The sequence below is a fragment of the Hyperolius riggenbachi genome, chromosome 1 (genome assembly GCF_040937935.1).
Source record: "Hyperolius riggenbachi isolate aHypRig1 chromosome 1, aHypRig1.pri, whole genome shotgun sequence".
In the NCBI taxonomy this organism is placed as follows: Eukaryota; Metazoa; Chordata; class Amphibia; order Anura; family Hyperoliidae; genus Hyperolius; species Hyperolius riggenbachi.
This window is the reverse complement of record NC_090646.1, coordinates 164,418,625-164,431,450: the sequence shown is the minus strand read 5'-3', so window position 1 is coordinate 164,431,450 and position 12,826 is coordinate 164,418,625. Positions and strand designations below refer to the sequence as shown.

Here is a 12,826-nt window from a genome sequence, read left to right as displayed (position 1 = left end):
GGGGGGGGGGGGGGGGGGGTCATTTAGGACCAGGTATTGAAAGAAGGAGGGTTCAAGTGTGAATAGGGTTAGATTTAGCAATAGTAGAATATCTGTATTTTTTTACTGATATTTTGCTATGGTATTACCCATTGCCCAATAGTAGAATTACTAGCAACTATCCCAAGCACCCAAATTTCCATGGCATCCTTTTTACATGTGTGCAAATAACTTAGGCCGGATCCACACTATAAGTGATTGATTAGAGCTTTTGAAAAATTTCTCCCGTCCCCTTTCATTAAAATCGTGGTAAAAAAAAAAAAAAATCACATAAAAATCACCTCAATTTTGTGCGAAAGCGATCATAGAGATTTTTACGTGATTTTAATGAAAGTGAATGTGAGAAAATTTTTAAAAACGCTAATCAATCACAAAGCGCTCAGAAAAGCACTTATTGTGTGGATGCAGATTTAGGGCTGGTTCAGACGGACGCTTGCAGAGTGTTTACTGCCAGCGTTCGGGGCTTGGCGTTAAACGCTCCCATTCACGTGAATGGGAGCATTTGTACCAAGCTTTTACGCGCGTTTGCACGAACGCGGCGTTCGGGTCCCGATTTTCACTGGCGTTCAAGGAGCCCCTGGAAGCTACATGTTGCTTCCAGGGGCGGTTAACCGCGACGGGTAATGTCCCCCTAGGTTAAGAAGAAACGCGACCGCATCCAAACGCAATGCGAACGCTGCTGAAAGCCTGAACGCATTGCCACCGTGACGCCAACGAACGCGACGCCTCCAAACGTCCGTCTGAACCAGCCCTAAGGCTGGATACACACTATAAGCACTTTTGTGAGCGCTTGTGATTGCTGAGTGCTTCCTGAGTGCTTTTTCTCATTCACTTTCATTAAAATCACAGTAAAAATCACGTAAAATCTTTATTCTATGTATTTTGTGTATTTTATGTGATTTTTACCATGATTTTAATGAAAGGGAAAGGGAAAAAGCACTCAGCAAGTGCTCAGCAATCACAAGCACTCACAAAGCGCTTATAGTGTGTATCCAGCCTCACCGATGATTCCATGAAAATTCAAAACTATCTGCAATCTTAGTGTGTGTGTCTAAGAATAATGCATTTATCTATTGCACATTGGGCCCATATGCAATTCACTTTTTCACATGCATTTTCTCCTAGGTGATCATTTTAAACTTGTCAATAAAATGCCTTTTAAAGGGACACTTAGGGCCCTTTTCCACTAGCAATCGCTAGCGTTCACGCTGAACGCTAGCGATTGCTGAATCACAATTACCGGCGATTCCCCGACGTTCGCGGCCGCGATTTTGCTATGCACTGCATAGGAAAATCGCGGCAAATATCGCTCCGCCGCGCGTTCGCGTTCCTGGCAAAAACGAATTGCGGTAGTGGAAATGACCTACCGCGATTCCTATGTTAAAAAGCAAACCGTAGCGATTGTAAAATCGCTAGCGGTTTGCGTTTTTGCGATTCAGCCAGCGCTGGTGGAAAAGGACCCTTAAGTAAAAAAAAAAAAATGAGTTTTACTCACCTGGGGCTTCCAATAGCCCCCTGCAGCTGTCCGGTGCCCTCGCCGTCTCCCTCCGATCCTCCTGGCCCTGCCGGAAACCACTTCCTGTTTCGGTGACAGGAGCTGACAGGCTGGGGACGCGAGTGATTCTTCGCGTTCCTGGCCACAATAGCGCCATCTATGCTGCTATAGCATATATCATATACCATATAGCTGCATAGAGGGTGCTAATGTGTCTGGGAACGCGAAGAATCACTCGCGTCCCCAGCCTGTCAGCTCCTGTCACCGAAACAGGAAGTGGCTGCCGGTGGGGCCAGGAGGATCGTAGGGAGACGGCGAGGGCACCGGACAGCTGCAGGGGGCTATTGGAAGCCCTAGGTGAGTAAAACTCATTTTTTTTGTTTGACTTAAGTGTCCCTTTAAGCTACCAGAAAGTAAGAAAATACTCAAAATAATTTATAGTACTTTTTCACCTACTTTTTGGTACTTTTTTAGTTGAAAAGTACTGGAAAGTTATTTTAAATCGAAGATGAAAAATTATCTCCTAGGAGTAGAGTCAGGTGAAAAAGTGAATTGCATATGGGCTCGATTCATTAATGAATCCCCCTAAATGTTTAGGTGTGGCAGTTACATACTAGAATGTCTGAAACACTACTGAGCTTCAGGCTTCTTTTACACAGCAAATCGCAATACTGATTTTCACTGGATGTTAGTAACACAAGAAGAAAAGCGCAGGAAAATACACAGCATGCAGGCTGCATCGCGTCAAAAATCGGAATCCATCTAAAACCACATCAAAATCAGAATTTCATGTAGTGTAAAAGAGCCCTTATATGGACTGAAAATCAGAGAAGAATGTGGAAAAGCTCAATTGATCCATCTAGCCTGATCTGGATTTAGGCGGAGTCTACAGTGAATGCCCTGCGCCAGCATAATCATTGCTCAGCACATTCTATGCCTGTCTCACTGTAATGACAATGGATCAGCTCAGTGTTGAAAATGCATGCATTGTGCACCACAACAAATGCGTTGGCTCTACATTGTATTGGTACCACATCTGGATAGCAACTGATGCACTGAAGCAAAAGGCTGTGGAGTTGGTACAAAAATCATCCGACTCCAACTCTTCAGTTTTATGAAACCACTGACACCGACTACAGGTTCCCAAAATTGCTCCGACTCCTTAGTCTAATACTTACCAGGGATGTGAAGTTGGTACAAAAATCATCCAACTCCAACTCTTCAGTTTTATGGAACCATCGACACAGACTAAAGGTACTCAAAACTGCTCCGACTCCACAGCCCTGCTGATGCAGCACATTACTGTAAAGCAGGAACGAAACAAAAGCCCCCATGATCCTGACCGGGGTTCCTGGGGGCTAGGGGGGCCAGCCAAGCATTATACATTACCTCCTTCCAGCAGAGGGACAGGTGCTCTTCACTCTTCTTCAGTGTACAAGTGCCATACAGCCAACCCCAAGCAACTTCCCTCCCTGTCACATGACATGTGATGGAGGCTACCTAAATAATAAACCCATCCTAATTTTGCAGGATCACTTGGGGTTTTCAGTGTCCTCTAGACATGATTAATGATATGCTAATAATTGAGGCCTGCAGGAAAATTTCATGCAAGTTATATGCAGCTTGAAACCGGGCCGGTCAAAGGCATTTACAATTTACAATTTGTGTGAAATTAGCTTGTAAGCCAGAATTAGGGGGACCTTTGTAAATTTCTCAGAAATTCCAGCTGTCATTTTCCAGGGCTGTCCAGGCAATAAAGGAAAAATTCTGCAGTTGTTTGGGACGCCCTGTAACACATAACTGCAGGTGACGATACCTCACATCTGTGACATAATGATTTAATGGTGAACAATTCCTGAACACAGTTTATTACTGTAGTGTGACTTGTAACCCTATTGCAGCAACAGAAAGCTAATAACAAGTGTGAAATGTTTCCATGGTTAGCGTTTTTTGTCACCTATTCATTTTCTGCATAGTGAATATGAGGCTTGCCGATAAAGGCTCCTCTATAGACATTCTCACACTGAGGAGAGACCTGCATCAATGACAAGCCACTGATTAATCCCCTGACAGGAACACCGCCAATCTTGCTCAACATCTGCTATTGAAGTTTCCGACTATGTCAAGTTTGACTGCAGACACCTGAATCACTGCTGCTATTTACTTGGTTCTAGCGCTCTGTGTATGGCTACACACTGCCTGAGGCTGGAAACAAGCCAGTCACACCTCATGTCATGCTCTGAGCTATACTTTTAACTATTTGCTGCAATTGCTTTGGCTCACGGACAAAGCATATTCATCAGGAAGCATATTGCACAGCATTCTTGTACAACATTACAGAGTTATGTCATACACATAGACAGACTTTTAATGTAAAAAAAAAAAAAGGAATGCAGGTTTTTTGTTTTTTTTACAGATGGTAAAGATAAATGCACATTTGAAATCAAGTGTATCATGTTCAAAGGTGAAGGAAAACCTCCAAAAGCATGACGAGAACATACATACTTTCTACACATTCTACTATGAAAAAGTCAGCTAACGGCCAGCACACAAAATGGACAATTTGGGCGCGAGCTGCTCTAAGATCATTTTTGCTAAAATACTACAGTCAGAAATTTGGGCATGGGGGGGGGGGCAAAAAAATGCAGCAACAGGACAGAAATACCGGAGGCAGAGTTCCACCACACGGTTGGAAATGCAGTGGGCATGCTGAATACAGTAGTTCACCAGGCTAAATTGTAGCTGAACTCGAGTGCCAAATAATGGCGAGTAAGGGGTGGTAGGTGTTAGGCGTAGGTGGGGGGTGGTTAGTGTTAGGCATCGCAATCTCAGATCTGCACACGATCTTCTGTTGTCCTCCTCTAGAATCACCTCCTCACATTCCCGCTTACAAGATTTTGCACGCGCTTCACCCCTTCTCTGGAATCCCCTCCCACAACACATCCGTCACTCGCCAACCTTTGTTACTTTTAAACGCTCTCTAAAAACTCATTTGTTCCGACAAGCACATGCGCTACCCTAGGCCACTTCCCTTTGTCCTAAGACCAAATTGCACTCCTACTAGGTATCCTAAAACACACTGCCTCTATATATTTTATCGTATACTACCCCTCCTCTTGTTTCCCCCCATTCCCTTTAGATTGTAAGCTCGCAAGGACAGGGATCTCTCCCCCTTTTGTATCTTGGAAATCATTATACATTTTATTCATCATGTTACTTTTATCACTGTCATTACCACTTCTGTATTTTGTATTCTGTATGCTGTATCATGTTTTGTATTTTGTCACTAATTATGTATCTTGTATTTTGGTGTACACCATTGTCTGTATCATTATGTACACCAGGTTTGTTTCTTACTTTGTACAGCGCCACGGAATATGTTGGCGCTTTATAAATCAATAATAATAATAATAATATATAGGGGAGGGTTCCTGTTAGGCATTGATAGGGGAGGGTTTTTGATAGGCATCAATAGGGAAGGGTTAATGTGAGAGTAAGGTACAGAGGGGAATAGTAGAATGTTATTAACATTAACAATATTCTGCAATATCGGTAAAATGACCAATATTCTAGTATGGTAAATATTAGAATATCAGTAAACCAATAATTCTATTACTGCTATTTTGTGCCCAGTTTTCCTCACACCTCTTTTGTATGATTTGATGTGGCAGCACACGGCACTATTGTTTGACACAAAGCAAAAATAGGTTGTATAAAAGACAAGACACAGAAAATTTTATATTGTGCTTTTCTCCTGGCAGACTCAAAGCGCCAGAGCTGCAGCCACAAGGGCCTTGCTCAAGGACTCCTTACTGAATAGGTGCTGGCTTACTGAACAGGAAGATCTGAGATTCAAACCCTTGTCTCCTGTGTCAGAGGCAGAGCCCTTAAAGTGTACCTGAAATGGGGCCCCTTTAAACATGTATCCATACCTGGGGGGCTTCCTCCGGCCTGATCGCTCCCTCGTCCTCCTCAGTCACCTTCTCCTTCGCCTGCAACTGGCCCCGGCAAATTTGCGCAGGCGCAGTCTGGCCAGGCGCGCTCCCCCATCTCATTCTGCGCCTGCGCAGGTGCAGAGTGCTCTAGGCGACCTCAACGTGGCGGGAGCGCGCGGCTAGGCCACGCAGTTGGCCCCGGACCAGAGGACTTTCCGGGGCCAATTGCAGTCTAGCTAGTAAATCTGACTCAAATATCTAAAAAGTCTGGTAGCCAAGAGGGCTGATTATCTCTAGGACCTATATGGCATTTTACATCTGAGCTTGTGGGAGTAAACAGTGATGCAGTTTACTGTATTACCTATAAACAAGTTGAAAAATATATTTTCTCCAACAAGAATTATGATCCTTTTGCCAAGATGGAATAAAGAGGTATGATGAAGACAGCCCTTATATTTGAGTTCATTTGTAAGCATTCTTCTCAGTTACAATGACCAGAAAGTGTACTCACTGAGGCATCGCTCCTTGTTTAGGTATGTAAGTGAAGCCGTCACTATCAGAGTCAGATGAACTGGCACCTGAAATGACAAACAGAGTTCCATGCTTATTATGCTCAGCCACACTAGGCACCTGGTGCAATAAGTTCAGTAAAGCTCAATGCAAACATGCAAATTTGGTTGCTAAAAACAATCATTTTTGATCATTTTGGGCCGCCTTCCCTTATACAAACACCCTGTGGCTTTGCAATGTTTGGCATCATGTTCTGCCCTAGGGGGCGGGGAGAGGAAAAGAGGAGCAGGGATAAGCTGCTTCAGGAAATAGAAATACTTATTGGGTGTCTTTGCAAAGTGTTTACAGCATCCAGATGCCTGCCAAATGGTTGTTCACAAATGCCCAACTAGCTGGTGGAAACTAAAGACTCTCCAAATGCACCAAACGAAATTACAAATGATCATTTTGAGGAACCAAAAGTTAAAAGTGTATACAATACATGAGGCTGATAAACCAAATGTTAATAGCTTACATGTTTATTTTGCATAACAAAACCACAGCTTGACAGTGCATTATCAAATGCCTGCTTGAGGCATGTCTCAAGTTAGGCCCAGTTCCCATTGACCTTAAAACCCAACGGTTTACCTGATTACAACAACGGAGAACGAATGCAAATGATCCAATGTTAACCAATGGATCCGTTCACATTGGTCTGTTCAAACGAATCCATTTGGTCCATTCCGCCGCACGGGCTGCAAGTTTGGATCTGCAGTGATTTTTCTGGACCGACATACTGACCATGCACTAATGGAATGGAGGGTCACGGTTGGAAAACGAATACCTTTAAAAATTGGTCCATTTCACGGATCAGTGTTTATACGGATCAGTTTTCCATCCACGCCAGTGAGAACCGGGCCTAAGTATGGGGAAGGGGTTAGAATCTTCAACTAGTGTTATTTTTTTCCCCAATTTCCTGCCCACAGTACTAACAGTTTATACAGTGGAGTCTCGGTTATTCAGAACCGATTGAGATCAACAGATTCCGGAATAAGTGTGCTTTCTGGTTGCTCGAGAGTCCATGTTAAAAATAGGCCTAGCTAATACCAGTACTGTACCCTACTCTATATGCATACCATGAACTCGGTATTAAATGCCAAAATACAGTACGGTAATTGAAAGTATATTACCGGAAATTTGTGCTGGTTGGTTGAGACTGCTGGTTAGTTGCGTTCTGGATAACTGGGGCTCTACTGTATATTAAACCCACAAACCTCTGTTACAGTAAGTAGGTGTAGCTGCCTGCCTAAGCCAATCTAACAACTAAACATCATAATACATATGTTTTCTACAGTTATTGTTAATATAATAGAAGTTTATAGCAATTTAGTGCTAGTTTTCTTTGCAGATCAATATATGCATATTATGCTCTGTTGCATGATAAACAGAAAAGTTAGCTTGCATTTGTGTGTGTATTGTAACAGCCAGCAGCATTAGCTATAACAGCCAGCTAAATACAGGAGATTACATGGTTAATCTAAGTATTCCTGTCACCTGACAGTCTAGCCCAATCAGAATCCCGCCTCACTCTGAGATCTGCTTGCTTGACAGGCCAGCAGCCATCTTCGAGACAGAATATTCAGAGCTTATGAGAGAAGTCAGAGCAGAGCCAGAACAGATAAACTGCCCTTATAGAAAACGTGTGACTTTAAATTATTAAAAAAAACCAGATGTCCTTTCCACTGATGATGTCCATAGGCATGTTGTGAAATATCCATCCATGGACCCATCTTTTATCCCTTATCCCTCCTCTTAACCCTTACCTTTTCCTATCCCCCTAAATTTTCTATTCCTCTTCCCTCCCCCCCCCCCCTTCCTAATATCATAAAATAAGGAAGTGTTTATCGTACATTTTTTACATTTTCTTATAATATTCATACTTTTCTGTGTATTAGCTCACTCTGTTAATGCTATTTTGTTGATCCCCCAAGTAGGGAACTCGTTGTTTGTATTTTTACTCAAAGTTTTTTCTTGTGAATTTAATTTTTTCCAATAAACACCCTTGAAACTAAAAAAAACAACAACAGGGTTATTCGAATTTCACCCTGTTAATTACAGCAGCTGTGCGGGTGGCCATGGGAGGGGGTGTCTTCTTGCTCCGTCCTTCTGCGCCTCCCACGCTGCGTTCCAATCCAGCGCCATGTGATCACAAACACTTCCTCCTTCCAGGTTGAAGGAGGAAGTGTATAGTCACGTGATGCCGGAATAGAACGCAGCGTGGGATGCGCCGAGGGACGGAGCAAGAAGACGGCTGATGGGTAAGATTAACCCCCCCTCCTCCCCCCCCCCCATGGCCACCCACACAGCTGCTGTAATTAGCAGGATGAAATTCGAATAACCCTATTCGAATTTCATCCAAAGTTGAATTTGTGAGCATCCCTGGTGTGTATCACTGGGAGGTTTTCGGTCATGTGCATTCCAGTCATCCCTTTAGATGTGCTGCAGCCACCATAAGGAGCTCTTCTGTATGCTAGACTACAGATTTACACATCTAAAGGGATGCAGGAAAGCCCTCAGAATTGTCAGCTTTCTCTGCTTTGATACGCTGAAAGACCCACCGAATACCCCATTGCATCAAATCAGAGTGAGAAGCAGGGCTGTGTGGCTCTCCCTATTGGCTGCCTGGCTCTCCCCAAAGGCTGTCTGTCAAATCCACCACACCTAGACAGCATGGGGAGAGAGAGTTATTGGCTGCTGTGAGCTGGAGAAAAATTCGAACACTTTTGCCCGGTAATTGAAATGCGGAAATCTTTGTGAATTGACATTTCTTGGCAATTCCTGAGGTAATTACCGCACAAGTCGGTAATTTACCTCACTAGTCGGGAACTCTGATTTTCTGTGCGGTGATAGGTTTAGTAAATTGGAATTTGGGAACGTGATCAGTAAAATCAGCTGTTTTGAGCATTACCAAATGCGGTTGTGCTTTGTGAATAGAGCCCAGTGTCTGAATCACACACCTGAAACAAGCATGCAGCTAATCCAGTCTGACATCAGTCAGAGCACCTGAGTTGCATGCTTGTTCAGGATCTATGGCTAAAAGTATTCAAGGCAGAGACAGCCAGGAAATTTGCACTGTTTAAAAGGAAATGGGTCAGTCTCTGCATCCCTCTAATAGCGGGTGTGCTTTAACACATAAATGCCTAGTATTGGCTGAAATTCCACAATCATTCCTAATAGGCTATATAAACAGAGATGCTAAGAAAAACACATTACCTTCTACAAATACTTCAGCTGAGGTTGTGTCAGAGCCGAGGCGGTTGGATGCCACACAAGTATAACGTCCGGTGTCGTCCTCGAAGGCCTCAACAATGATGAGCACTTGAAGACCGTCACTCTCTGAAGAAATGTTAATGTCTGGTGTGTTATGAAGCTCTCTGCCTTCACAGAACCACCTGGAGACAAACAAGCATCTCAGATATTTAAACTGCATGAGAGGGGGGGAGGAGAGCTGGGAAAGGGTGAAGACACACTGAAGTGAGAGAAATTTTGTAACAGACAAACTCCTAGACTATGACAGACAGGCACTGAGTCATGATACCGATGGATTCAAACATGTATGCAGCAGAACACTGAGTAGCAACAATGGACTTTACATTAATTAAAATACAAAATGCCCAGACAAGACAGTGGGAATTAAAACATGTTTGAATGAGGAAATTCTGACTGAGTCATGGGACAATGTAACAACGTCTCATGCAGAAGATTTACATCTGTACAATTTAGAATGAAACATCAAAAACCTACAGTATATTTGGGAATGTAAATCCTGTAAATTTTGCCCGGATATTGTAAATAGAATACAGAAGTAGTGACAAGCTATACACTACACATGTATGCAGACCAATACAGGCACCTCAGTCAGAATCCCTGCACAGCCAGTGCACGCCTGTAAATCTACAAGAACACTTTGGATTGAGGGAGAAAGCATAGCAGCTGGAGTAGACATACTGTACAATACCCATGCAGAGAGTACGGTATATTTAAATTAAGTGGTGGTGGTTTGGGTACCAGCACAGTGATTTGGCTATGGCTATGGAGCATGGGGCTTGATTCACTAAAGCGTGCTAACACTTAGCACGTGATATCATGCATGCAAAGGTTTGCATGCGTAAAGGTATGACTTCGCGCGACCGGCGTTACACATTTAACGCACAAAGTATCGTTATCACCTCTTGTTTCCACCCCATTCCTTTAGATTGTAAGCTCGCAAGGGCAGGGCTCTCACCCTATTGTGTCATGGAATGTTATTAATTTAATTGCCAGAACTCTGTTATACATTTTTACATTTTAGTCATGTTAAATTTGCTATTGTAATCACCAGTTCTGTATTTTGTACCAGAGTTCATATTTGATGTATATCATTGTCCGTATCCTTATGTATCCCTTGTTTGTTTTCTTATATTGTACAGCACCATGGAATATGTTGGCGCTTTATAAATAAATAATAATAATAAAATTCATTATCACGTGAAGTCACTGCAGATCACGCAAACGGTATGTAGATAATGAATTATTACTGTATACAGTACATGACGCAACGCGCGCTGAACTTTGCACGTGCCGTATTACATTAACTTACAGGTTAATTTAAGCACCATTGCTGATTTCATTGCCAAATGCTATCTTTTGATTGCGTGAAGCGCCATAGCTTTCAATGACATTCAGCACTCGAACGGTGGAAACTGTTTGTGCGCATAATGCTTTGCGCGCTCGTTTTGCATGCAAAGCCTTTTCACGTGATAACGGAGTTATCAGGCTTAAGTGAATCAAGCCCATGGTGTTGCAATGCATAGCACATTCTCATTGGAGTACCAGAATCGCGACCACTATGTACATGGAGTCCATATGCTTTGACTGTTCCATATGCTCTGGACATGCTAGTTACCTCCCACATTGCAAAAAAAATACTGATAAGTTAATTGCTTTCCCCCTGACCTTAGGCTATGGTAGAGATATTAGACTATGACAATTGTTAAGATGAGATTGTACAGTAGATTGTGAGCTTAATCATACATCATTATAAATGTGTGCAGGCTTCCATGTAATATTAGCACTACTCCGCCTGTTGCTGTGTGTACTGTGAGAATTTAGAACAGTTTGTTACACAGCAACTCTGCACGTACTCACTCAACTTTATTGTACAAAAATGGCAATAATTGGAGACTCACAAACACCCAATTTAAAAACAACTACCATTGAAAACAAACAGGGGAGGGAGCGCTCCTTCCAGTTTTTTTATCACAATTCACCATTAGGTTTTTGCACACCACAATCGCCCAGCGTCTGTCTATCGTGGTGGCACCCAATATGGTCCGATTTATGTGGACCCACCGCTGATGTACACCACTGGCCTTTGTGGTGTGCAAAGACCTAATGGTGTGATTTGTGGAAATACTGGAAGCAGTGCTCCCTCCCTGTGTGATTTTAATGGTAGTTGTTTAAATTGGGAATTTGGAAGTCATCGATTATTGCCATTTTTGAACAATAAAGTTAATTAAGCACGTGCAGAGTTGCTGGGTAAGATTGTGAGCGTATCTGAGAGACAGACAGTGAAGATGGCAATGCATAATAATAATAAGAAGAAGATTAATTATGTGGTTCAGAGTTGTACAGTGTTTTATAGTAGGTCTACAACCCTGTTTACATTAAAGTGGACCTGTACTTAAAAGCGTCCTCTCTGCTCTAAAAGATATGCAACAGCATAATAACCTTTAAACAAAAAACATTATTTTGTTACAGCTGATACAAATCTTAAAATAAATCTGCACGGTTTCTACTTCCTGATTTATGGAAGCAGACATATTGGCCTCGATTCATAAAGCATTCCCGCATTCGGAAATGCAAAAAAACGCTCACTTTACCGACCACACACCAAAATATGCATTCATAAAGGCTTTTTCCGCATGAAAAGCCGACATTTGCGAGCAGAGTGATCAATCACCGCCTTGCGCGGTGATTATCACAGCAACAGTAACAAATGTCAATTCATAAAGATTAGAGGTAGCGGTATGCGGACGGGTATTACCGCTACCTCTGATGTGGCGAGAAGCGTGCGGAATCCGTTGCAGTGAATGGGACAGACCTCCCAAGCAGCTGCAGAGAGAACACCGCACGGAGGGATTCCGCCTGCTTCCCCTGTTTCCGCACGTCTCCCGACAGCCTAACGCCTGCCTACAGCGGAGTATCTCCGCACGTATATCACAAGTAGCTAAATTTTTATGAATTACCACCCTGAAGGCGGAAATACCGACAGCGGTGTTTCCCCGCTCGACTTTCCCCGCTCGCAGGCAGTTTTATGAATCGAGGCCATTGTTAACAGCCTGTGCTTTCAAATGGGCTTATCTGCCATCTCTGCCGTGTGTCTGTGTCATGTGACACAGGGAGAGATCAAATTGCAACTTGTGATTAGTCACAAATGAGGAGGAATTAAACAGTTCCTGTCAACTTTAATCTCAATGGAGCACAATAAATGATTATAAAGTGAAAGATGTCAGTGCTACATAAATATATATACGAATAACAATGGACGACATAATGCAGGCTACTATAATGAAATATCAAAATATAAAATGGCAGTATCATTTATTCATATTGCTCCACTCTTGAAGCATCCTTTGTTATGTCACCTCTTACAGCAGTGTTCTCAATTTAAGTCTCATTATAGACAGACACAGAACATTTATATCGCGCTTTTCTCCTGGAGGACTCAAAGTGCCAGAGCTGCAGCCACTAGGGCACGCTCTATAGGCAGTTGCAGTGTTAGGGAGTCTTGCCCAAGGTTTCCTACGGAATAGGTGCTGGCTTACTA

General features: G+C 42.9%; 1 protein-coding gene across 2 annotated transcripts in view; it reads right to left on the bottom strand.

Annotated features, from left to right (window-relative positions):
• Positions 1–12,826, bottom strand: part of PALLD (palladin, cytoskeletal associated protein) — a 473,533-nt gene that overhangs the window by 245,895 nt on the left and 214,812 nt on the right. For both annotated transcript variants that reach the window (XM_068278815.1, XM_068278814.1), the window contains exons 3-4: positions 9,232–9,410; positions 5,981–6,047 (exon numbers count right to left, since the gene is read on the bottom strand). In XM_068278815.1, coding sequence (XP_068134916.1) covers positions 5,981–6,047; positions 9,232–9,410 — 246 coding nt within the window. The remainder of the gene's footprint in view (positions 1–5,980; positions 6,048–9,231; positions 9,411–12,826) is intronic.